The sequence below is a fragment of the Pseudonaja textilis genome, chromosome 8, assembly GCF_049901715.1.
Source record: "Pseudonaja textilis isolate UNSWEBS1 chromosome 8, rPseTex1.2, whole genome shotgun sequence".
In the NCBI taxonomy this organism is placed as follows: Eukaryota; Metazoa; Chordata; class Lepidosauria; order Squamata; family Elapidae; genus Pseudonaja; species Pseudonaja textilis.
The window spans coordinates 5620771-5648221 of record NC_141997.1 but is presented as its reverse complement, the minus strand read 5'-3'; the positions used below and the strand labels follow the sequence as shown (position 1 = coordinate 5648221).

The window sequence follows — 27451 nt, the reverse complement described above, 5'->3', positions numbered from 1 at the left end:
TTTTCGCCTCATAGAGTGTTCTATCAAGTAGTCTTAATAATCCAGACTAGCCCACCAAATTTCCCCAAATGTCTTTAATCCACAGAATCAAATATTCAATTTCAAAGATGCTTCTTGTTAATTATAATTCACCTTGCCTTAGAAATCTTCAGAAGGCTCACTCAGTACTTCCAAGCTGCCAAAATGCCAGTAGATATGGAACCAAAATAAAAAGGCCTTCCAAGTGTTGTTTGCCTTTTGCTATTTCCTTTGTTCTCTTTATTTTTCTTGTAGTATCATTTAATTCTCACTTGTCAAGGTCATTTTCCACCGTGTTCTAATATAATATCTTCTTTCGCCAGTAGGTGGCACCCTGTCTCAAGGTTCCAGCATTAAACAGCTGACTATCAAAAGAAAATTCAAGGAAAAAGTATTAAAAAAAAACAAGATTCCTTTTTCTTTATATGATTTCTTCAGATAATTTCAAACAGTGTTATCCAAAATTTAGGTCACTTTTCACACTACTATCAGTTCCAGTCAAGGCTTTCTATATTTTCAAGCTTCAGAATCAAAACTTTGCTTCACTTTTGGATATAATCTTCGTGTATTAAATCGCTGCTTTCTTAGTTTTGGAGAATCTTTTTTTTTAAAAAAATGCTTTTATTTGGGTTTAAATCTCTAGTATAGAAGTTGAAAATCATTTCATCCAGTTTCTTTTCTTTTTTCTTTAAGATTTTTATTTTTAAGTTTATATAAGTATTAAATACATGAACAGTTTGGCTTCTGGGTATTAATTTTGATACATAGTGATAATAAAATTGACAATTTTGATCACCTTATATTAATCATACATCTTTCTCATAACATTATACAGAACATAGTCATCTCTCAACTTCTTATCCTTTCATCTACCTGCTGGTTTTAACATGTTTTATAACAATATTCATTGTAGCATTTCCCCCTTTCTGATTTCTACCTCTATTTTGTATCTTGATAACACCAATTTTATGTTAGTAAGTATTCTATTTCTATCCATCTTTTATCTTTTAATTATATTAATTACATTAGTCACACATCATTATCGTAAAATAAATATGCAATTAAAGTTGTTAACATATATAATCCATCATTTAGTTGTTCGATATAATGCTAATAACAATGGTAACCTTAATAATGTTATTTAAAGATATATAATGCAATCATCTTTCAGCTTCTACATACTAATTTTAAAACATTATATAGGAGTATACCTAACAATATTTCCCCTCTTTTTAATTCCTACCTCTATTCTAAATCTTGATAGCACATATCTTATATGGCTGAATATTCTATTTCTACCTATCATCTCTCATTCATTTTAGTATATCAATTCTTATTGATTTTTTGGCATGCTTTCATACACCTTTGAAGTTTTATGTCTCCCTATATCATTCTTTCTTAGTATAAGTGTTCCTTCTACCTTTGCCTCGCTGCCGATCTTCACTATGCCTGTGAGTGTGTCTCTCCTCACTTCAGTAATGTCTTTCTGCTTATTCAATTCTATTTTTAAGTCTAAATGTATTGTCAGCTTGATCTGTTTCATCCGTTTTGATTCTCTCTTATCTTCTGGGTTAGTTTATTGTTTTGTCTGCTCTTTCCCATCCTCTGTTTTTTCTATTCTCTCCTCTGTTTCCTGGGTTTCCTGTTCATTTTTCATTGTTATTTACTGAACATATTCTAGTCTCAGGTCTACATCATACATCAAATCCTTTATCTCCCTGTGGTTCTTTGTTATAGTTTCATACATACTTTGAAACATCAATGAATTTTTTTTTGAAATATGCTTGTTATTTCCTGTTGAAGCATTTTATCTTATTTTGATAAGTCCAAAAATTATTCACACATCTGTCAAATCCTACACTCTTAGTTGTCTGTAACATCAAAAAGCCAGCCTTAAAACTGTTCACTCAGTCTCAGAGTCATTTCTTGAAGTACGCAATATTTATAATTCTTCATAGTCCTCCACCAATCAGTTTACTCCTTCCAGATTTCCCTTGTCTTCATCAGCCACCTAACCAGCTCTTTGATTCCAATAAAAGTTCCAAGTGTTTGTGAACCACTCTACTTAGCAATCTTCAAAAATCTCAGAAATTTTCAAAAAACAGCCTTCCAGATGTGTTTACCTCCACTCAGTATTTTCAAGGTTTTCCCAGCCTTCTAAAAATATAGTGTATTTCCTTTCTTTCACCAGTAGATGGCATCATCATCTAAAATTTCAAAATGACGCCCAATCTACAGCTTCTGATTTCTTCATATAATTTTCACTTTTTTTCAATAATCAGCCCAATGTTTCCAGCATTTTAAAATGCCTTTTCAAAATGTTGCCAATAAAATGTTCAAATCTAGTCATTCTATATTTTAAAAATTATATCCTCTTTTGGGTTTCATTTTCTTTTGGGTCTGTAGTCTTCCTCTGAGTAATTGTTAGCCTCTTTAAACATTTTGGAGAATTATCTTTTCGGAGTTTCTTTTCTTTGGGATTTACTGTCTAGTAAAGAAGTTGAAGATCATCTCACCCAGTTCCAGTCCACTGTTCAAACACTGCTGCAGCACATTTCTTTCTTTGGTTGCCCCAGCTTCCCGGCGACCATAATGGCCGTCTCTCCTTCCTCATTGTTGGATAGGAGAGTGAGCCTCGGATCAAGCAGGAGAGTTGCTCTTCATGATCGATTTCAAAGCAAGCAGGTATCAGCTGGGTTTTGCAAAGCTCCGCTATCCTATATCTGTCCTGCTGTGACGCCAACCGGTCAATCCTCCCAGCTCGATTCTGATTTGGATATATTGTTCTTACTGTATGCAGCACCCAAATTTACAGCATACAGTCACCCCATAAGCAAACTATATATAGATTTTAATATTTCTCTAACATCTAAATATGTAGCCATACTATTCTGCAGCATTTTTGTAGCTTTCATTACATCAGTATTCTATTGTACAGTAATGTAATACCTGTTTAAATTAATAAAGAGGATCAAGATGGATCATCTCACCCAGTTCCAGTCCACTGTTCAAACACTGCTGCAGCACATTTCTTTCTTTGGTTGCCCCAGCTTCCCGGCGACCATAATGGCCGTCTCTCCTTCCTCATTGTTGGATAGGAGAGTGAGCCTCGGATCAAGCAGGAGAGTTGCTCTTCATGATCTGCAAGGTGTCCCTCCTTTCTTTGTCACCCCTATGAGATGACTTTAGCCCTTTATGGGCCCCCAGCAAGGAGAGTTCAGCCTAGGTTTGTAGAGCCCTGCTCCCTACTACTGTGTCGCAGCGATGCCAAACCGGAAGTCTCACCCAGTTTCAATCCTCTGTTCACAAACCACTCCAGCTCATAATCTTCTTGTCCTGGTTGTCACAGCTTCGGCCTTGCCAAAATGCCCATTGTCTCTGCTGCTGATCTGGAGGGTTTCTTTGGATTAAACGAGGAAATTGCTGTTTCCTTGCGATCTATAAAGCGTCCCTCCTTCACCACCTTTCAGAGTGGCTTTGGCCCCATAGGGTCTCCTGGCAAGCAGTTTTATTTATTTATTTAGCATATGGCAAATACATGGACGTATAATGGTTCAAATGTTAATGTCCAGTCCACCCAGCCATTCAAAGTGGTCTATTGTTGAAAAAAATCAGACATTGCGTGGGTGTAAGCTCTTGATGGACATTTGAGCACAATGTGATGGATATTTGTCGAGGAGCACCACAGCCACATTGAGGGGTAGAGAAAGATCCCACTTAAACAATGAGTCCTGGCAGACACCATGTTGGGTACGGATTCTGTTCAGAGTTCACCAATGCTGGCGAGGAAGGTCAAAACCTGGCACATTTTGCATAGGGTCATCTATGTAACTGCCTGAATCTGGGCATTCAGCAGCCCATTTGGCTTTCCACTGTGTGTCGATTTCAAAGCAAGCAGGTATCAGCTGGGTTTTGCAAAGCTCCGCTATCCTATATCTGTCCTGCTGTGACGCCAACCGGTCAATCCTCCCAGCTCGATTCTGATTTGGATATATTGTTCTTACTGTATGCAGCACCCAAATTTACAGCATACGGTCACCCCATAAGCAAACTATATATAGATTTTAATATTTCTCTAACATCTAAATATGTAGCCATACTATTCTGCAGCATTTTTGTAGCTTTCATTACATCAGTATTCTATTGTACAGTAATGTAATACCTGTTTAAATTAATAAAGAGGATCAAGATGGAGAGCCTCAGCCTATACTCTCAGCACAAGGGTTGGTCTACTCCACAGCTGAATACTACGCTCCTGTTTGGCTTAAGAGCTGCCATACCTGCGAGATCAATGCTAAACTAAATGATACAATAAGGATTATAACTGGTTGCATAAAATCTATTCCTACTTGCTGGCTTTCTTTCTTGAGCCACATTGCACCACCAGCTCTATGAAGGGAGGAAGCCTTCATGAAGGAGTACAAAAAATTATAAGAAATCCACTTCTTCCTGTGCACTATCAGTTAACAGGCTTAATCCAGGAAGTCTTCTCTGGCACTTGCTCAACAGCTGTTTAACAACTTTGACATCAACACAGTGGAAAGCCAAATGGGCTGCTGAACGCCCAGATTCAGGCAGTTACGTAGATGACCCTACACAAAAAGTGCCAGGTTTTGACTTTCATTGCCAGCATTGATGAACTCTGAACAGAATCCGCACCCAACATGGAATCTGCCAGGACTCATTGTTTAAGTAGGATCTTATCTCTACCCCTCAATGTGGCTGTGGCGCTCCTCGACAATATCCATCACATTGTGCCCGAATGTCCAGCAAGAGCTTACACCGGCCCAATGTCTGATTTTTTCAACAACAGACTACTTGAATGGCTGGGTGGACTGGACATTAACATGTGAACCACTATAAGTCCATGTATTTTCCATATGCTAAATAAATAAAGAAAACCAATTCTGCCCTCAACATAATGTTGTTATACCTATTGATATCTAGAATATTTTTTTTTAGATTCTTATGTTTTGGTTTCATTCCATATAATTTCATTATTTTTTTATTTCTATCTACTCTGGCAGAATAATTGTTTAACTTTCTTTACCCACTTCCAAAACATCTTATCTTTCCTTCAAAACTTATGCATTTTTCTCTAATTCTATTTGATTACATATTTTGCAACTCGTTTTACTCTTTTTTTGCAGCAGTTATTCTCTTGTATGCATTTTGTCGTCATCCACAGACCCTTTCACATTATTCTACCAAGCATTTTGATGAGGGAGAGTTAGTTTGTGAGGTGCTGTAAACTCTTTCTCATGATTTGGCCTGGGAATAATGAATCCTTAGATGTCTTGCTGCTTTGCCTGTCAGAAAGAAAATAATGGCAGATTGTTCCTTTTCCATTCTCATTCCTTTTATTTTTTGTTCAAGGTCAATTAGATGACAAAGAAGGTACAGGGAACAGATTTTATTGTTTATTATTTGTACAGTGGTGACAAAAACATAAGTTCTGTATAAGTGCTTAATAATAACCAATAGAATAGAAAGTAAGATAAGCCTCAGTCCTTATTTGCAACACATGATTTAACATTGCACTGGTTTTAGATTTTTTTTAATGATGCCTGATGAATAGATTTCAATGTTTTAATTTTTTTATTATTATCAGGAAGAAAAGATGTAGCTTCCACATATGACAAAAACAAATTGAAGAAGGCTCTGGTATCAAAGCCAAACAATATTAAATCCATGTTCATGGCTAACACTGGCAAGAAAAATGCTGATGTAAGTTTTAATTTGCATAAAACATATATTTTAGAATTGTATATTGTTCTCTCAAGTTTTTGCTATTTTATTTATTTATTTAAAACATTTATAAAGCCATCAATCTTACAATCAACTCCCTATTAATTATTTCTTGTTTTCTGAAACTAAGATAAAATATATCATTGGTTACCTTGAATCTGCTTGGAAAATCTTCAAAAGTTTATAGAAAACCTGTATTTTCTTTTGCAGAAAGCAATTGATCTCTCTAAAGATGATTTGCTTGGTGACATTTTGCAAGATCTGAATGCAAAGGTAGGAAATGTATGTTGTATGTATTTGTGGGGTAGATGTTATAAAGAGAAAATATTATTTTGCAACTGCACAACTGTTTCTTGAGGTACTTTGAAATTTCAGATATAAATTTGATAAATGAGTTCTAAAATTATAAGTCAGGTATCTTCATATATGGTTTATTTTTATCCAAATATTAAAAAATGCCTAATAGAAGCTGAATTTGCATGCTGCAGATTGTAAAAGGGGAGCTTAAATTAATAAAATGTGGTTGTAATAGAAGATTGCATTTATTAATTACTTCGCATCCATTTCTGTCTGATGCTTTGTGCAAGGGTGTGGGGATGAGGGGAAGGAGGGAAAATGATATTTCTGAGAGTATGTATCAGTGTAGTAGACATAAGACTCTTTATTTTGGAAGTTGTATTAAAGCACATGTGTTTTTTTTAATAGCCTGTTCATATAGTATCACCAGTTCCAGTGCTTAAAAAAAGGATAATTCCTGGAACACCATTAAATCCTTTTTCTGTGCAGTCTAAAGATTCCAAGGTAATGCTCTTAAATGGGAAATGTTGCTTTTACGCTTTCTAGATTTTTGATGTTGATACTTTGATTTTGTTTGTTGTTCTAACAAATGGAAAATAATACTGTGTAGTTTATTTAGTCATCAAATTGGGGAAAATGTACCTAGGGGTGCCAATACAATTTTATTTTGCCTTCTGAATTAAATAGACTTGCTATTGTAGGGGGCATTTCTTTTATTAATTTCCCTGAAGTTTGTTTTGAACCAACGCACATTTTTGTTGAAGTACAGATGGTTTATAATATTGCAATACCGGACTTTACCAAAATGCAAAACTCAGAGGGTTAGGAATGCAACCTCAGTACAAGAAGATAATCACTTGGACAGTGTAATGAGGTCAAATGTGAGGTGGATTCTGTGAAGATGAGAATGAACTACAGATGCATGGTTCATTTGTCATTTTGTGAAATGTTGCTTTCTAGAAGCTTACTGTTAAGGGCTTAATAGTAATCTTAAATAATTCTTGGTTCTTTGAATCATGCTTGTCTCTTAGTATGTTCTCTTCAGTATATTAACATTCCTTGGCCCTTGGAATCTTTTATACCTGAGTATATTCCTCACAAGATAATTAGGCAAAGAGGTTTTTATTTCATCGATTGTAATCAGCATCGTATTTCTCCTACACTATTTCAACTTACATACTTGTGAAAAATGTAAAGAAAATCATATCATTTGAAAAGCCTTATTCCTAGCGCTTGTGAAATTAGAGCAGGTGACAGAGGTTTTTTTTCTGAAAATGCTAAAGTCCTTAGTGTCATAACTTTCAAATGTTTGGTCTTCAAAGGGAATGCTCTATTTAGCATATGTTTTCTATTTAAAATGGGAACTGGTGTAAAGAACTAAAAAAAATCTAAACAAAAAAAAGGAATGTATGTATTATTTGTAACAGTCATACTACAGTTTATTCTTGTTACATTCATTTATTCAACAGTCATACTACAGTTCATTCTTGTTACATTGTGAGCCACTCTGAGTTGTCTGGAGTTGGGCAAAGCCTAAATTGAATAAAATCAATTACGTTGGTGTCCATTTTTAATTGAAATTATTTGTGTTTAATTGAAAATTATAGGTAACTGCTATAGTGAAAAAATCTATCCCTCATGGAAAAAAAGAAATCCCTTCATTACAGTCCAAACATCCAGTCTATTTAGCTAAATCAGAGGCAATCACAGAAGAGAGTATTAATAATGAAAATGGAGTGCAACTGATGGAAAAAGAAGAACTAATAAAAATAAAAGAAGAATCTGTTAAAGGTATTTTTAATACTTCTGGTGACCCTACCATTTTCAAATATGCTAGCACTGTTAAATCTACCTTGTAATTATACTCCTTTGCCATCCAGGATTATTTCCCAATTTCAATATGTGGCTGTTTTAAACCTCAGAAGAACTGTTTATTTCAATGAATTACATTGTACTATCCCACATGTAAGAGCAGCAACAACAATCTAACATATTAACAGTAACACAGATAGATAAAATAATGATAATCAATGTAGTATATTTATAGGCCTGAGTCAGGAAACTGACCAAATATGAAAATCCTACAAACCAGTTCACATCATATGCTGGACCAACACTTTTGAAAGCAGACAGGTCATTAAAGTTGTTTGGAAAACTAACACAGTTGGGACCATTTGGATCTCAGGGTCTGAGGTTGGGGACCACAACAGAGAAGGAAGATGTATTGGTATCGAAGGCATTTTTCTTCCATATCAATTTTGATGCTGACTTGATCAATAATAAAGCTCACTGTACCTTCAGCCTTGAATTTTATACCTAATATTTGTGAATATAAATTTATTCAGTGACAAAAAGTTTTGATGAAATACATGTGTATAATATTCCTTGGCCTCTTAAATACAGTTAGCTGAAGTAATCTTCTGAAGTACAAAGGATCCTTGGGTATCTTAGTGCATTTGTCCTGATATGGTCACTCACACCTTGGTTACCTCTCAATTGGACTATTGTAATGCATTCTACATGGGGCTGCCCTTCAAAACTGTCCAGAAGCTTCAATTAGTCCAGTGTGCAGCAGTGCAGGTAATTTTGGACCTATCTAATTTTGATCATGTAATACTGATACTTTGTGAGCTACTCTGGCTCCTGTTAGGTCTCCAGATATAGTTCAAATATTATTTGAACTTTATTTATTTAAAGTTTAAATAGTTGAAAGCCCCTTTACATAGGGCCCTATATTACTTGAGGGAATCCTTCAAGAACCAAGAACTTGCCCCACATGCTCCCACAGGAAAGTGTACTATAAGTGCCTTCTTTTAAATATTGCCCTCTTATGGGACAGAGGAAATATGCCGTTTCAGTGGTTGCCACTGCTGCCTGGAGTGATCCCTCCCACTTATTCCCCCGCTTCCAATATATGACTAGCCCAAATTCTTCTCACCTTTAGGAAACCCCTTAAATCTTGGCTCTTCCCCCAGCCATCGGCCAGTTGAATAGGTTTCTTCCATGTGATTGTTTTGTTGTGTGGTCACCATTTTTCATTCTATATATATATTTTGCCTGTTTGTTGTAGATGGTTCTTTGGATTATTTTTCCTGTATTGTGTTTAGAGTCTACACTGCCCAGAATCTTACTGTTGAGTTTGATAGCTTTATAAATCTTGAAATCAGTCAATCAGGACTTTCCTGGCACTGCCCATATATTCACTTATTAGATGAATTAAATGAAAGTTTAATTCTCTGTGTTAATGGCCCCTTTGTATTTGTTTCTAAATACATATAAACTAAGTGTTAGGCATCCAGAAAGTATCCGTGATATCAGTCACCCCGAGACATTTTCTCTCCATTTGATTTATTTAGAAATAGATCTGGCATGTCAAAGGCAATTTCCCAAAGTGAAAATTTTTCACGCATTACACAGAATCCACCTTTTCTCCTCCCTTCTCTCCTCCCACTTCTACACTTCATAAATCACGAGAACCAATTAACTGCAACTGGAATTTCTTAATATGACATACAGAATAACCTTGAACTTTTCAACTCCTCCAACTCCCTTAAAAAAATGTGGCAGCTGAATTTCAAAGCTGACAGGCGTCCCCCCTTGAAAACTCCTCCTAAAAGAAAAGAAAAAAAACACATACAGGGGTTAATACATTGTCCTTAACCCCCTCTCCCCCCTCCACGAGAACCCTTCGGTTTGTGGGGGAAATCCTCATGGACTTGGTTAACCAGTTGATCAGCATGAGCATCCCAACTCTTTACCCAACTAGCATCTGAGGGGCTATTCTTTTCATAAGACCAAATATTGCAATCAGCCATGGTGTAATCTAGAATCGAGAATTTTTTGAATTTTGATTGCCTCGGAGGCTGCAACATACCTCTGTCAGTTGATGCTTTTTTCTGGCTTCCTCCAACTGGCATCTGTATAGTCTTCTCGTTCCTCACGATACTTGGGTAAGTGAATATAGGCTGTCTCAAGCTTCCACCCGTCCAAACAGACTGTGAGACCAAACCTGTCTCCTTTAAATTCTGGAACTGTTGATGTAAATCTGTCCTTGATGGACTTCCAGGATAAATTTGGGGGGTGTCTTCTTGAGAGAATTCCAACCCCAATTGTCCCTCCAATCTGACAGAATAGCAATATGCCTGGGGCTAGAGAAAGATTACTCTTCAGACAGCAGGGTCACATCTGGATTATAACAATTTCTTGAGTTGAAATGCTTCGGTATAGCTCCCAAATCTCTCCTACTGCCATTCTGAAAGCATCCATCATTTCCTCCGAACAGGGGCTGGCAGATTCAATTAATGCTCCGGAGGGAGGGCCCCCACACGCTCCCCCTGCACATCTCCAACTTAGGTTGATTGTTGATCTTTCTCCATCTCTGGGAAAAGAACTCCGGGGTATCAGCCAAGCCCCTTCAAAAAATAAAAGTGGTCTTTGGGAAATAAATGTTAGGCATCCAGAAAGCATGCGGGATATCAATCACTTCGAGATATTTTCTCTTGAATTGATTTATTTAGAAACAGATCTGGCATGTCAAAGGCAGTTTCCCAAAGTGAAAATTTTTCGCGCCTTACACAGAATCCACCTTCTCCCACTTCTACACTTCATAAATCACGAGAACCAATTAAATGCAACTGGAATTTGTTAATACAACATATAGAATAACCTTGAACTTTTCAACTCCTCCAACTCCCTTAAAAAATGTGGCAGCTGAATTTCAAAGCTGACACTAAGTACATAGCTTACATTGTTTAATTAAAATTTTTACACAGTTGACACTGGCCTCTAGGCTCTGTATAGAAAAACGCTGTTTTTCTTTTGTGTGTAATAATACATGGCAGAAATAATATACTTTAAGAACCAGAATATTCATAATGCTTCTGAAATGCTGAACAGCTTCCTGAGACATTAATCTCTAGTCTGCAGCCTAAATATTTATTTACTTGTTCTATTCAGCATCTGAACCCCCAGTCCAGATCATGAGGGCAATTATTAGGAAGAGAGTGATTCTGAATTGCTATTCTAAAAATGTTTAAGTTTTAACTTCTTATTCTTTTAGATGTTAGTCAAAAGACATGTCTGTTCAAAGACTACCTGCTGGACATAGTAGTTTTATACTTTATTTCCAAGACAGGATTTTTATTTGGTGTCATTGTAATTTAATATTGGTTATTTACTCACTGCCTTCTCATGCAATTATATATTCATGAATTCGCACTACAAAATGCCAAAGAGTATGTTTTTATTCTGATAATGTATTGTTTACTTAATTTTTATTATGCTTCTTTGCCTTGAAAGGTTGAAGAGTAAGTTAAAATATTTGATAAGTAAATTATATTACATTCTACAAACTCAATGTAAGTCTCTGAAAGTGTCTACACATTCTTTACAGAAGATGAGCAAGATAGAATTATTTTTGATGATGGGGATTTTGATGAAACTATGCCAGGAATGGAAATTGTGTCAGAAGAGGTCACATTCTTCAAGGAAGAGATGAAATTGGAAGAGAAACAAATGCTGTAAGTAAATGTTGTGTAAACAGGTGCGTATTTGTTGTCCTGTCAACATTAATAATGTTTTCTTAAAGCTGTATTATCAAGATACATAGCTGACCCACATAGATTTTTTTAAATTATAAAATCTTTCTTCAGAATTTTTACAGTTGGAGAAAGAGGACTTTTTTGAATAAGTAGTCATCTCAAATATATCATTTCTTGTTTAACATGGGCTCCAGATGTTCTTCCCTACATGATAAATCCTGCTGGGATAGAATTGATGAACATGAAGATGAGTTTGTATCTTCAGAAATTCAAGTGGATTCTAGTCAGTTCCAATTTATAAAGGGGGAAGAGGGGCAACAGATTTTCAAGTTCTACTGGCTGGATGCTTATGAAGATCAATATAACCAACCAGGTATGTTTATATTCAATATATAGCTGTCGGATTCCAGACTTCTACCTTGTGACCCCAAACCTTTCTCTAATGGTAGTTTCTCTAAAACCAAATAAAACTGGAGAAAAATAGAGCCTAATTTGAATCTACATGTATGATACACCCTAAGTAACTATCATCTAATTCAGTATAGCCTTCGGTTTTTAGAGTGCTTCAGGAAACAGAAATAGAAGTGAAAAGAATTTTCCAGAAACCTGTCATATTTTTCCATTGCAAACATGGAACTAAAAGCTTCCTGAATATATAGAGCTTAAAAATTATGTGTGAATTGTAAGAGCCAGGGAACTGCAAAAGGTTCCATTGTACTAGTTTCATTTTTTAAAAATCTAGATCTTTACTGCCATTTAGCCCTGTTCATTTGCACAATGGATTCAGGAAGTGGGAGAGTAAAGTTTAATTACCAATGCTTCATTAATAAAAAGCAAGAAATCAATTAATATACCTTTATATCTCAAATAAGATTGTGTGTGTGTGTGTGTGTGTGTGTGTGTAGTGTGTATTCGCTATGTCAACTACAGTATACAGAAAGGTTTGTGACAGTAGGTAATAATCACTGAAGCTCTAAAGAAATTTGTGTCTAATACGAAAAGGAAAAAAGTGGCCCCAAAGACCCTTGTACAGTGTGATCTTTTATCTTAGATTCCGTATAGTAGCTTCTGAATGATGTATAATTATGAAAAGACTTCTGTTCCTTGATTATGAAAAGAGATCCTATCATCATAACTTCAAGGATGAATAATAAAGATTGCACCTGGTTTCAATTAGTAATGTGAAGAGAAAAAAATTGCTGTTACTTTTTGTTTTAAAAGAATCATCATCCTTATATAGTAGCATATGAGATATTAACTAAATTATGTGGAAGACATCTTATTGCAAAATGAATGAGAATATAGTTTGAAAAAGACTTAAATCAGCAATAAGTTCCAAATGGGTGAATTAATCAATGTAATAAAGCCATACCTGGGGATTTTATGAATCAGGCCCAATACATTCAATAGGTGTCTGTGGGGAGAGAGGAGGCTCCTGTGCTGCTTGGCTTAACCAGCTGAGACATTCCAAGTGTGATGGGGCAGGGAGAAGGCCTCTTGGGAGTGCTTGTGGGTAAGGGAAGAAGCCCATACACTGCTAGACTTAGCAGGCTAAAGCCTTCTGGTGCATGGCAAGTTTCCATGTGCCAGTGGACCTCAATATTAAAATTGCATATTAAAAGAAACAGAGCTATATGATTGAACAAGTGAATAGAAATTCTAGAAAAGCCTTTTTTGAAGACCCTTTCATGATGAAAGATACTTGCATAGTATCATGTTATATGCCTTCATACTATAAAATTCTTGAAGCAATCTCACGTCAGTGTTGACTTTCAGCAGATGGAGTTGTCAAATAGAGAGTGCAAAGTGGAAATCATTTTGTTCCCAAGGGTGAATTAGTGTGCTTATTTAGTAATTCTTAATATTATTGTAGCTTTTCCGTTAGCAGCTGTGCTAAACTGTTCTGATTAATGTGAATTGTCTCTATTGTTTTCTATCATCTTAGGAGTGGTATTTCTCTTTGGGAAAGTATGGATTGAATCAGCGCAGTCCTATGTGAGCTGTTGCGTAACAGTAAAAAATATTGAGAGAACTATTTATCTTCTGCCACGTGAATCGGTACATTTTCTTATGTTACAGTATTCTCATATGATAATGTTTCTCATCTGTTTTATAGAAGAGACAAGGCAATAAGGCAAACATAAATGACATGTTTGAGTCTATGTTAGTAGGGCGTGTAATTTAACGGGGTGAAAATTATTTTTTTGCCATTTTTTTCAATGAGGGGTTTTAAAAATATGACCTTTTCATTAGGAATTCAAATCTGTTATTTTTGCAATTGTACAATGTTTAGTTTGGTATGGTAATTCCAAGTCTGAACATATACCCTACAAAATTCTCTTGTAACCCAAATACTGTTAACTTCATCTTCTCAAAATTACACCTTGTGCTACAAAAAATAGAGTTTTTCCCCCCTCATGAATCTTATCTAGCTAAGCAAAAATAATCCATGCAATCATAAGCTAACATCAGAAAGCAATTATCTAAGTTACAAAAATGTTTAAGTGAGTTTCATCAAATCTGTTTTGATTCTTGTTTTGATTCTTCGACATCAGATGCAGACTTGCTTGTTGGCCTCTGATATAACCCTCATGCTTTCTCATGTGTATACACTCTGCTTGCTGCCTCTGGCACCTGTTTCATACATCTCTCTATTGATTGGGCATGACAGGGCCACTGTGGTACTTGCATTGTTTCATCAGTGAACTTGTTTATTTCCACTGAAGTCAGTTTGCATGTCAAAGGTGGCTTATATACACCTCCAGACCAGTCAATTGGCTGTAGCAGAATGGTTGCTCTCACATTGATTAAAAGTGTTTACTTGCACGTACAGAAAAATATCCCGCGCATCATCGTCTGCACCACTCAAGTCAATTATCTTTTGCACACCAGCTCTCCTCTTTTGAATGTCATCTGAACACAAGAGTGTGTGGATTATCATTTCACTGAAAGTATACCATGCTGGGCGCTGAATGGTTGGCAGAACAGCATCTACAACAGCCTCCTTTTTCAGTCTAACTTGTTGCAGCTGGAATAACACATGATGCGGGCCTTCAATCCAGGAAGGTTTTATTTGATTTTGAACCAGCAAGGGTAGTACACACCAAAGATATATATCACTACCATTCTTAAGCTTTGAAGAGTTTTTTTAAAGCCATGTTTTGAAACCTATGTTCAAAGCCTATTTGTATTTGTTAACCAGCATGAATGGCTTACAGCAGTAGTCCCCAAACTTTTTTGTACCAGGGACCAGTTTCACCCAGAAACACTTTTTCAAGGACCGGCGGGGGGGTGGGGGTGGGAGACACTTTTTCAAGGAGGGGGAGGAGTCCGAGTTTGGTGGTTTGCTTGCAGACGCTTCATTACCTGACTAGATAACATCTGATGTTGTTACCTAGTCGGGTAATAAAACGTCTGCCAGCAAACCACCAAGTTCAGGGAGGCTCAGGACAAGTCCCTGCAGGATGGCTGAGAAGCCCCGCCTCTCAGCCCTGCCTCCCTCAGGCTCATCCCTCAAGTGTCTCCCTCCCTCCCTCAGCCTCATCCCTCAGGTGTCTCCCTCAGCCTCATCCCTCAGGTGTCTCCCTCCCTCCCTCAGCCTCATCCCTCAGGTGTCTCCCTCCCTCCCTCAGCCTCATCCCTCAGGTGTCTGCCTCGTTCCTCTCTCAGTCGCTCTCTCGCTCCTCCACCAGCCCAGGAAGAAACTGCTTCAAAGAAGCTGGCAGGGTGGCTTTTCCTGTCGGCGCAGCTCCTCCGAAGCGCCCGTTCACCCCCACCCCGCCGCCCGCGGTTCAATCCAGTGCTCCGTTCTGCCTGCCTGCCTTCGTTTCTGGTTGTTTCGGAGCAGCTTCGGCTGGGAATAATAACTATTCGCCTCTTTTACTCAGCCGAAGCTGCTCCGAAACAACCAGAAACGAAGACAGGCAGGCAGGCAGGCAGAACGGAGCACTGGATTGAACCGCGGGCTGTGGGGTGGGGGTGAACGGGCGCTTCGGAGGAGCTGCGCCGACAGGAAAAGCCACCCTGCTGGCTTCTTTGAAGCAGTTTCTTCCTGGGCTGGTGGAGGAGCGAGAGAGCGACTGAGAGAGGAACGAGGCGGGAGGAAACCGAAGCCGCTGAGCCGGAGAGCAGGACAGGCTTTGGTTGCTTCTTCCCTCCCCTTCTTTCATTTGTGTCCTTGATCCCTGATCCCAGCAGCATTCACCGAAGGTGAAGAAAGCTGCCATTTTTATTTTATTTTTATTTTCTTTGCGGACCGGTACCAAATGATCCACGGACCGGTACCGGTCCACGGCCCGGTGGTTGGGGACCCCTGGCTTACGGGACCAATTCCAGAAGAGCCAGATCTGTGGGAAGTTTTCCTGTCCTTATTGCCTGTGTGAATCTATCATACTCTTGATCAATAGAGAGATCCTTTACAACCCTGACACTCAGTGAAATGAGAGGCTCACCAATTTAATCTCTGGTGAATGAAAAATCAATGTCAAGTTCTGTTGCAGGGACTAGCATATTGCCAATTTTACCTGCCCATTTTTTAGACAAGGTCTTCCCATCCAATTTTGTGATTAACTATCATAGGGGCAACTCATTCATGTGAAGTGCACACACCTACCAAATCAACTTCTGGTCAAGCCTGACCTTTACCCAGTGCATGACACCCCCTTCACAGCCAGTATTAACATTTGTAGAATTTCTTCCACTGGCCTTCAAACTTTTGTCAATACCTTTCTTCTTCATGAAATACACCAGATTATCTGCAATCATATGCAGTTTTCCTGTTTTCTCTGGAGTTATTCTACCTGGTTCATGCACACAAAATAATATTCTTTTTTGATGGTGCTGGGGAATTGCTGGTTTGAATTTTTGCTTTCAGTGTAACATTAGTTGCATCTATACAGCCATTGAAGAAGATGCTTTTTATTTTGTCCTTCTTACAGCTCATCAAATTCTTGATCTAGGGACTTCATACTTTTTCCTGGGCTCTCTTGACTTTATTGTGGTCAACTACAGGTCTCGTGTCTTCTTTGGTGGTCAAACCAGCATCTATGAAGGCAGCTGTGGTAATGGCAGTAGTGGCATGTAGAGCAACACCATATCTTATGCTCTGCATAGTGACATTTGTTATTTCTAATCTATTGTAGTCTTTTCTTTTGAAGTACAGGGCATATGTATTTGGTCTAAGGCCTGTTCATAATTTCCATCACATTCCTCTTCATCTTCAGTTGTCTGTCCTTCATATTCCTCATAAGAGATAATTACTTCATTTGTCAGTACTGAAATGTCTGGAATACTTCTCTACTTATATTTAGCAAGCCTTTGTCTCTCATTGTCTTGCTGCTTTTGCCTTTTGCTTAATTGTTTCTGCTCGGGCACATCTGGCAAACCAATCTGATGTGACCCAAAAGAACCAATCTTGTCTCTCTGACCTTTAACGAAAACAAGTTCCTTCAGTGATTTCTTCATCTCAGGGCAGGTACGGTCAATCTGAGCTTTTTTTTTTTTTTACAAATTTTATTAATTTTCAAAGAGAATACACAGACAAACAAAACATAGAACATAAGAACATAGAACATCTTTTCTAAAAACTGCTTAACAAAACAAATAAGACATCTCATTTAAGTACAACATAGTTCTAAATTATCACGTTTCCACACACAATTTAATATGCATCTTATATATTCAAATTCATATCTTATTACTCTTTTCCAACTTCTCACTGTTTCTTCCTTTATTTCTGTTCAATTTTATTCATTAAACTTATACTTTCATGTATTTCATATTACTATATTTCATATTATTACTATTTCATATGTTCTTATCCAACATCATTACTCCTCAATAAACAAACATAAACTAACAAAATACATAACATAAAAACATAAAACTTCTTTTTAGAAAGCGGCTTAACCCCGGGTAATAACTTTTTGTACAGACATAAATCAAATTCATGCTCACCTTATATACCATTTCATATCTTATTTAAAATTCTATATTTTCCATATATTTTCTCCCCTCTTTTCACTCTCTTAATTCTATTTTATTTATTTAATCTCAATTTAAATCATTATACTTGTATCTTTTGTCTGTTCTTTTTCAATTATTCATTTATCTTTCTCTTTAACACAAACTTTTCTTGTAATCACTGGTTGAAGTATGACACCTTTCTATTTTCCCCCCAAATTTAACACTTAAAATAATACATAGTTTCTATTCTGATTCTGCTTAGTACATTCTACATAACGTTTTAAAATATAAAACATAATGATCTTATAGTATATTAAAAATAATGTTCCATAACAAATTAGTTAATTAAACTAATTACACATTAATTACACATTCCCTACAATATTCTATTAACACATATTTCAAATACAAATACTAAAATACAATCTTTTGTACTTTTGCAGAATCTCTTTTTAGATTATGTTTTACCCTTTATCTCTGAAAAAAACCTGTTTATTAACATCTTGTTTTAAGCCTTTATAACTTCCCTTCACCTTTTCACTTCCTTCCTTGTCAAATCTAACCTTTTTACCCCCCCTCAATCTCCAGCTTTTTAGTCTCCCCTCTCTGTTGTATTCCTCTTTTCTGTTGCTTTCTGTCATATCGATTTTTCACCTTACTTTTCCCTTTCTTGGTTGTTTTTTTAGAACTTAAATTCTTCATTTTCTTCTCCTTTTTACCCTTTTTTAAAATCACATGTCCATTAAAGATGGCTTCTTCTTCATCATCCCAGCCTTTTTCTTGTTGCATTTCCTGATAAGTAGAAATCGCCATTTCTAAAAAGCAAAGGATAGATCCAAAAGAATCCTTGCCTTCTTCTTCCTCTTCTCTTAATTTTTCAAATTGCATTTTCAGTTCTTCAACAGATACCATTGTGAAAGAAATTTTTTTTTTAAACAATCCAAATGTTTTCTTAGTCTTTCAAAAGATAGTTAAGTCCCAAAGTCATCAAGCAATCAAAATCAGCAGAATCAACACAGTCTGTTTCACTTTCTTCTACTTTCTCTTCCTGGGGCAGAATTCAATTAAACAATTCCAAGGTATTTTTTGGAAGTTTTATTGCGATTTAATCTCTAATCTTATAAAACTCTAAGCAGTCTCCTTCAACAAACGTTAGTATAAATCATTTACTTCTCTTCCTTCCCACTTAAAGCAAAAAGATTTTAATTTTTAAATATCAGTGTTTAGAAATCTAATGTCCCCTTGGCTTCAATTTTGAAAGTTAGTACCTTCTGCTGCCAAAGCGGGTATTTCCGATTTCCATCTGCTGTCTCCGTGGGAAGGAAAGTGAGGAGAAAAAAAAAAATTCCCTTTACTTTCCACCGCAGCTTAACGATCTTCTGGGAAACAATATATCACTTAAAAGGCCAAAGTTCCAGGGTATTCAAATTTTAATTGTTGTCCCGGTTCAGCCAAAAGCTTTTTCTGTCTTCACTTCCTCCTGCACACAACTTGTCCGGCTGAGAGGTTCTTTGTGACGGCCATTGCTGACCGTCGCTCCACCACCTTTGGAAAAGGGAGTCAAGCCGGCTGGGAAAGCGGGGTGCGATATCCCCCGACCCCTGCCCAGATCTCCCCTCTCTTCAGTTATCCCTACAGGATAACTATAGCCTCCTAATCCAGTTGGATCGAAGGCACTCCAGCAGTGAGCGCAGCAGGGATCGTGCACAAACACGAATTCCTGCTGCCTCCGAAGCCTGACAAACCAGAAGGACCACGGTTAATGTGAGCTTTTTGTAGCCAGCAGGCCAGCCAAATTCGGCACACAGAACAATTTTCATTTGCAGTTGAGAATGTCAAACAATTTGTCAAGTTTCACAGTAAAAATCTCTGACATTTAATTTTCCTCTACCAAGAGATCCAACTCTCTTGGATCTTGTTCAAGATTGTCACTCATGAATTTACAACAGGGGTCAGAAAAGAGCTGTTTGCTCATTCCCATTTTTCAAGCACTTTTGGATATATGTCTCTTGCAAGACTGACAGTTGGGTAGTTTCTAGCATCACTACTTTGTTCTCTTAATAGTAGGCCATATCTGAGAATGTCTCGCAGCGTTGGGAGTTTAGATGGCAACAAATCTTTGCCAGTCCCAATTAGGTTGCTCATATGAGTGAATTTTCCCAGTCTTGTTCTTTTTTTATAAGCCATTACACACAGGAAACGAGGCTAGCAAAATTAATAGTCAGAAAAAATAACATTGAAAAAAAAGAAAGACAGCTGAATCTGTGAAATGAAAGAAAAATGTTAAAAAGTTATGATATTTATATAGTTATTTACCAAGCACATCTAAGTTATATTAAAGTAACCAAAATATCTTTATAATCCCCAAGGCATGTCATAACTTTTGAGCACCCATGTTTGGAAATTGATAATTGAAAAATTTGACACACCCTAAAGAGAATCAAATGTGAAAATGAAACTATAGATTAATCAGTAAGTCTACATATGTAACATGAGACCATAATATATAAAACCAAAAAGCACTTGGGAGTACTACGATTTCAATCTAAATTGCTGCTCTTGCATTTTATTTTAAGTAGTTTGAAATAGTACATAGGCTATTTAGTAGCATCTCACTGCTTTCACAACCTACCACTCTAGCCTGGATGCTTTGTGTAAACCTCTTATTTTTCATTCCCAGCTGAAATATAGCTATTCGCTTTTCTTTTTTTCTTTTCACTACCTTTTCTGGATTTGTGATGGCTGAGTGCTAAACTGCTTCTTTGCCTTTAAGTAAGTCTATGTTATACAACAACCAACCCAAATAATTCATATTGGGTTAAATAGCAAAGTAGAAATTTTAAAACAATAATAGCTATGGTCTGAGCCTCCAATGATAATTCTGATCTATTGAATCCAGAAAGCAGTTTCCTGGGAGGTTACTTGAAGAAAACTACCTACCGTATATACTCGAGTATAAGTCGACCCGAATATAAGCTGAGGCACCTAATTTTACCACAAAAAACTGGGAAAACTTATTGACTCGAGTATAAGCCTAGGGTGGGAAATGCAGCAGCTACTGGTAAATTTCAAAAATAAAAATAGATACCAATAAAATTACATTAATTGAGGCATCAGTAGGTTAAATGTTTTTGAATATTTATTTCAAAGAAAAACAGATTAATCAATTAATTTGGGAAACGATCTCACTATCATGAAAGGTTTAATTGATTCACTAACCCAAAAGCAGATGATGATGATGACAGTGGGAGGCAGGAGTCACGCTCTCCCTTGCAAGCCCCCAGTGCCTGGGGCTGGCGAAAAAAGCAAGAGCCGTTCTTATGATATCTCTCTCTCTCTCTCTCTCTCTCTCTCTCTGGAATACAGTTGAGCCCTTTCCATCACGTGCGATCCGCTGCCGCTGCTTTGCACCTTGCAAATGCAAAATCCCGGAGCCCTCCGTGGTTTTTGCATTTGCAAGGTGCAAAGCGGCGGCGGCAGATCGTGTGTGCTGGAAAGGGCTTGACTATTCCAGAGAGAGAGAGAAAGATCATAAGAACGGCTCTTGCTTTTTTTGCCAGCGCCCAAAAGGACATCACGTTTAACAATGCGAGCAGGAGTGACGCGAGAGTTATGTCGAAGGGGAAGAATGAGTCAGTGTTCTCTGCCCGTGGGGCATTTGGAAGAAAACGCCCCACGGCATATCCACGCGCGTGTAAGGGGAATCAGAAATCCCCGCATTCAACGCCTAGCACGGCAGAAGAGAAAACACAGCTGTGAGCAAATACTGGGAAAACCTGATTGATCAGAAGGAAGGAGGCAAAAGAAGGAGGGGTGGTGGTGGATGGAGGTCCCATTGGTATTTGTGAAACACTCGGTCGGCAGCGCTTAAAGTCAACGTGGAAAATAAGGCGTGTCGTTCCACCTCCCTCCTCTGGCCTCCAGGTTACGAGCGGAGTTACTGGGCTGTCCTTGCTTTCGGACAAGCAAGGGTTAAAACGTGGAAGGCATCTCTGGGCTGCCCCGGAGATTGGCCCTTGCCGCCACCACCTCCTCCTCCCCCTCCTCCCGAGCGGACTGAAAGCAGCTGGGGCTGAGGAAATGAAGCCAAGCGGAGCCGAAGCCACCTCGGCTCACGTTGTTTTCTGAGCCCGCGAGCCTAGAGCCAGGGCGCTTTCATTGCACGGCGGAGCTTCTTGTCTCGGGAAACGCCGGGCGTCGTTGCTGCCCCCTGAGGGGAGGGCGATTCTGGGCTGTGCGATTGGGGGACTTCGTGGCTTTGGGTGGGTGGGTGGGAGCGAGGACGGACGGAGTCCGCGAAGTGGGGCTTGCCTGCCTTGCTGGCTGCCTCTGCTTCCTTAGGGGCGGGGAAGGGGGCTCATCTGGACCAAGGGTGAGTCTCCCCCTCAGTTTCCCCTGAAGGATCTTCCGTCGCTTTTGCCTTCTCCCTATGACTTCCCTCTGTTAACCCCCCACACACACACTTATTTTCAGGCGGATAGATTTCGTGTCTGAGCATTCTCACATGACGGTGGGTCTTTTTCCCCCACTAAAAACAGTTAAAAAAAGAAAAAACAATATATCCTCATGCAAGAACTTTTCTGCTTCCGATTACCCCCATGCTTACAAGTTGCAAAGGAAACACGGAAGCAGGGAAGCGGCTGCCCAGCTCCGGAGCTCCACACCATTTTTTTTTCAGAGGGGAATCTGTCACTTGAGTATAAGCCGAGGGGGGTTTTTTCAGCACAAAAAATGTGCTGAAAAACTCAGCTTATACTCGAGTATATACGGTATTTATATTTTAGAGAAATACTTGATTTTCTGTAATCTTGAAACATACATTGGTATTGCAATGATTGTAAACTTTCTTCTTAAAGCGAATTGAGTTAATTTCTGAAAAAGAAACAATGATTCCTGTGACTATGATGGACATCTATCAAGAATTTAATGACCAGATTGCGGAGAAATACAAGATTATGAAATTCAAATCCAAGGTTTGTTAAACATTCTGTCACTTTCCAATCATATGCTCCTAAGCATGGAAATCTGATTTTTTTTTCTAGTCTCCATGAGGAGGAATGTTATGAAGTCCCTACATTTAAAGGAACAAGAATTAATAGCCAATTGTTTTACTGAAGCAAAAATTTGAGAAATGTGAGGCTGTTTATCTTTCTTGCTTATGGGATATACAGTAGCACACCTTTTTTAAATTGACAATATCCGGGGCACATCTCATTCCCTCTAATCTGGTGCTCCTTTTCTTTCGAAACAAAAGAACATAATATAAGAAAAAAAGTGAAGCCCAGTCATACCTGAGGAACCGAATATCCTATAGTTTCTGATGTACATATATTGCTCTAGTTCTTTTTTTACATATTTTTTTAGTGAATATGTCTTAATTGATAGTTCAAAGATGCTTAAGTACTAGGAATCTAGTTTAATTTCTTGTTGAATTATTCTTTATTATATTAGAACTATATGAAATATAGGATTAAACAAAAACTACTAGGCATATTGCATACTGTTGCTTTAAAAGTATACCTAAGTAGAACATAAATTGATGATTTCTATACTGTTAGGTATGAGAATAAAGAACGACAGGAAAAATCACCAGTGTCTTTTAGTAGAAAACAGTGAAATTTTAGATATAATGGACAAATTTAGAAGTTATGTTTTCAACTTCATAAATCACAATTTAAGGATTTGGAAATAAATGAGTGATCTTTTTCTCCCATTCCCAGTTTCTACCTCTGTTTTGCTATTTAAATCCTATTTTAAATTTGGTCTATTATAGGTAGTCCTTGCTTAATGTTCATAATTGGGATGAGAATTTCCACTGCTAAGCAAAGTCATTAAGTGAAATATCATATAACCATACCGCTTAGTGAGGGCAGTTATGGTAGTCCTAGTTGCGGGCATTAGGCAAGGACCACAGCTCATTAGATGAGAACCTGATGGTTCTCTTGCCTTGCCATGCTTGCCTCTGCTTCAGTTCCTCTCATCGGCCTGTCTCCTCGCCACGTGTGCCCTTTGGCCACCTTTCACTCCATTGCCATAGCCTAATCCCTGCCATCCCCTCATTGCCCTCAGTTGACCTTCACTATTTTCTTTATCTTGCTGCTGACAAAACGTATCCAGCTGAGATAACTGCTGGCCCTTTGTGATGCTGCATGATGCTTCCTGACATTGTCACAAGCCTTCCTGAGAAGATAGGCAGGTGGTGGCAGTTGAAGTACATGTATATATGAGTTAAATAATAATGTAATCTTCAGGTTATGTTTAAAGAGAGAGATCTGTATTATCATAAAATGGATTTCACAGTACAAAATTTAAAACTAAAAACAGAGTAAATGTTTTAAACAAAAGAATTATACCATTCAGAATATATTAGTGCCTGATATATATAATATATGATGCATATCTTTTTATTTTTTAATAAATATATTTTTCATAGAAAGTGGAAAAGTATTATGCGTTTGAGATACCAGATGTTCCTGCAAAATCTGGGTATTTAGAAGTTAGATATTCGGTAAGTAAATTGTAGTATAAAATGGTTGAAGAAACATCAAGTCTATTAGTACATGTGTGTGTGCATCTAACTTTTTAAAAATACAGTAACTTTATGATTGAAATATTCTATAGTATATATTAAAATCTAACAGGTTAAAATTTAAAGTTATAAAAAGATGCAAATATTGCTCAGTTCATATGTTTGTAGACTAATTATTATAACTTCAAAAGTGCTACTTGCAAGGAACAAAATTTGTCAGAAGATTAATCTGAGGAACCAGAAAATTATTTGGATGTCTTAGAGTGATAAGACATTTAATATTATCACTTGCACAGAAGCATGTACCTCCATCTACTGTATGTTTCTGAATTATTTTAGAATCTTTGTTGGTATAGCGTAAACACCCTTTTTTCCTATCTTGGCAAAAATTACTACAATCTTTTATGAATTAGTAACATGAACTGAATATGAAAATGCCAAATATGAAATAATGGCTTATGTATCATAGAAAATTATTTATTTGTGTTCCCTGTAATTATAAAAATTAAAAAATTAACACAAATACTATTGCAGTATATCAATGGAAATTGTTAAGTTTTGGATATGGGATACTCTTATCTCTTACTCTAAGTAACTCTTATCACTTGAATCCGTTCATTGCATTACATTACAGTTTCTTTAACTGTTTTCATTGGATTCAGAAACATACTAGCCATTAATAGCCACTCTGCTGACAATCCTCAAAATTCATCAATATATTTTGTATCTTCATACAATACCTGAATATTTTTAAGGCACAACATAAATTGATTACAAGTTATGGAAGCTGTATAAAATGCACATTATTGCTCCTAGGCAATTTTAATTTTTAATGCTTTACATTTCTTCTGAGCATTTCAGTACGGGTTTCTGGTTTAAAAGCATTTTTTTTCTTAGTATAATGAGTTATTGCCTCTTTTGTACAAACTAGAAAATGGTCAGTTATATAAATTGGCAAAGTTTTGTTTCAATTTAATAGTAAAATAGTTTATATTTCAATTTTCAGGCTGAATATTGTCGACTACCACAAGATCTTAAAGGAGAGACATTTTCTCATGTATTTGGAACAAACACCTCAAGTCTAGAGCTCCTGTTAATTAGCAGGAAGATTAAGGGACCAAGTTGGCTGGAAATAAAAAGTCCACGTATGAACCTTTTATGTATTATATGTCTACACAAATGAAATGTGGCATTCAGGACAAAGTTCAGTCAGATACATGTAAAAGGAAAATCTGCTTAGTTTATGATTGCTCTGTACATTTTTGGGGTCAAATAAACTGTCCATCTAGCAGCAGTCAGAGATTTTACATGGCTCATTTTTTAATGACATTGTTTTATGACATACTATTTTATAAATATAAATTTATTTTATTTAAGGATACCTGTTATATAATTTAGATGCATATAATGGATTAAACTAAATATATAGCTTATATTTGAAAAGTTCAGGCTCCAGTTCTACAAACATATTATTAAATTGCAAAAGAGCTCTGGTGGCACAGTGTGGTTAGAATACAGTATTGCAGGCTGACTGCCCATAGCAAGGAGTTCAGTCCTGACTGGGTCAAGGTTGACTCAGCCTTCCATCCTTCTGAGGTCAGTAAAATGAGGACCCAGATTGTCGGGGGCAATAAGCTGACTGTAAGCCACTTAGAGAGGGTTGTAAAACACTATTAAGCAGTATATATGTCTCAGTGCTATTACTATTACTATTACTGCAAACTTTTATTTAGCAAAATAATTGCATTAACCATATTTAGATATGAGTATGCATTTGTTTATGTCTAAAGAAGGCTTCTGTGTTACTTCAGAATTGTTGAGTCAGCCTGTCAGTTGGTGTAAAGTGGAATTAATGGCACTAAAACCTGATTTAATTAATGTGCTGAAGGATCTTCCTCCACCACCTCTTGTGGTCATGTCCCTTGCTATGAAAACAATTCAGAACACGAAGACCCATCACAATGAGGTAAACTATGAATATTGTGGGTTGAGAAAAAACAAAATGTGATGATTTGACAAAATGTTCCTTAGCTGTGCAAGTTTGTTTTTTATATTCTTCGGGTTTGAAGTACATTTTTGATATAGTGCTCATTCTTTTTGGGAACACAAGACCCTGAAGCATTTGTTCTTGACTGTCTTCTTAATGATCAGTAACTTTTTGAAGGTTTTGAATATCTATTTGGAGAAAACTTATACAGTCTACTTACAGAACAGCATATTAATGTAGAAAATTAGAAAACAAATAAGCAAAATAGAAAAGGAATATAGAAAATGAAGTTGAAAGCATTATTTTCTAAAAAGAATACAGATTTTTTTGCATACTGATACCATGTTTCCCGAAAGTAAGATCTGGTCTTAAAATTTTTTGCCTCCAAAAGAGGCATTGGGTCTTGTTTTTGGGGACGTCTTTTCCACTGTCTCACCTCGTGGTTGTGGCACAGACAGCCCTGCCCAGCAGGATCCCGTGTGGCCACTGCTGGCCTACTTCTGCGGCTGCTTGCCGCCGCTCGTGCATGGTGCCCGCCATCAGTTTTGCCATCAGCGCCCTTCAGGAAAGGCCTATGCAGCCGAGAAATGAGCTTGGATTGATGCGCATGACGCTCGTTTCATCCTCAGAGGCCTTTCAGCATCAATCCAGAGCTCATTTCTCGTCTGCATAGGCCTTCCCTGAAGGTCTCTGATGGCGAAAAGGATGCCAGGGCGATGTGCGCAAGTAGCGGCACCTGGCCGCAGAAGTGGGCCAGCAAGGCAATGCAGGTGTTGAGGTGTGGGAGGCCTGGCTGCAACTGTCCTAAGGTAAGCAATGGGGGCAGCTCTACCCCCACATCTTCGCCCTAGCTTGATTTTTACCTATGCACCTCACCCTACTTTGTGCAACCAGGTGCAATGGAGGGGGTGGGGTCTTAACTAGGGCTTATTTTGGGGTTAGGGCTTATATTGGGTGCATGTGTAAAAATCAAGGTGGGGCTTATTTTTGGGATAGGTCTTGTTTTCAGAGAAACATGGTAGCAACTAATTTCTAATTGTCAGCATCGAGACAACCTTTCCATTTAGAATAGAATATTCTTTGTTGGCCAAGTGTGATTGGACACATAAGGAATTTGTCTCTAATGCATAAGCTGTCAGTATACATATAAACAATGAAGTAATATAATCATAAGATACCACTAGTAGAAGGTAATAGGGAGATGAGAAGGATAATAATAATAATACAGGTCTACTACATGAGTAAATATCCTTAGACATAAGAGAGTGCTGTGAGAATTAGGTGTTCAGCACAGCGATGGCGTGAGGGGAAAAACCTCTGTCTAGTTGTTTTGGCATGCAATGTTCTATGGCGGTGTCCTGAGGGAAG

At 37.4% G+C, this 27451-nt stretch overlaps 1 protein-coding gene across 5 annotated transcripts in view; it reads left to right on the top strand.

The window, feature by feature from the left end:
- Positions 1-27451, top strand: part of POLA1 (DNA polymerase alpha 1, catalytic subunit) — a 382299-nt gene that overhangs the window by 22547 nt on the left and 332301 nt on the right. For 4 of the 5 annotated variants that reach the window (XM_087938180.1, XM_087938182.1, XM_087938184.1 and 1 more), the window contains exons 5-15: positions 5630-5745; positions 5977-6039; positions 6472-6567; positions 7671-7854; positions 11456-11582; positions 11798-11976; positions 13549-13661; positions 22424-22540; positions 24001-24075; positions 25103-25241; positions 25908-26062. In XM_087938180.1, the coding sequence (XP_087794306.1) occupies positions 5630-5745; positions 5977-6039; positions 6472-6567; positions 7671-7854; positions 11456-11582; positions 11798-11976; positions 13549-13661; positions 22424-22540; positions 24001-24075; positions 25103-25241; positions 25908-26062 (1364 nt within the window). The remainder of the gene's footprint in view (positions 1-5629; positions 5746-5976; positions 6040-6471; positions 6568-7670; positions 7855-11455; positions 11583-11797; positions 11977-13548; positions 13662-22423; positions 22541-24000; positions 24076-25102; positions 25242-25907; positions 26063-27451) is intronic. The other variant, XM_087938181.1, reaches the window with a different exon arrangement.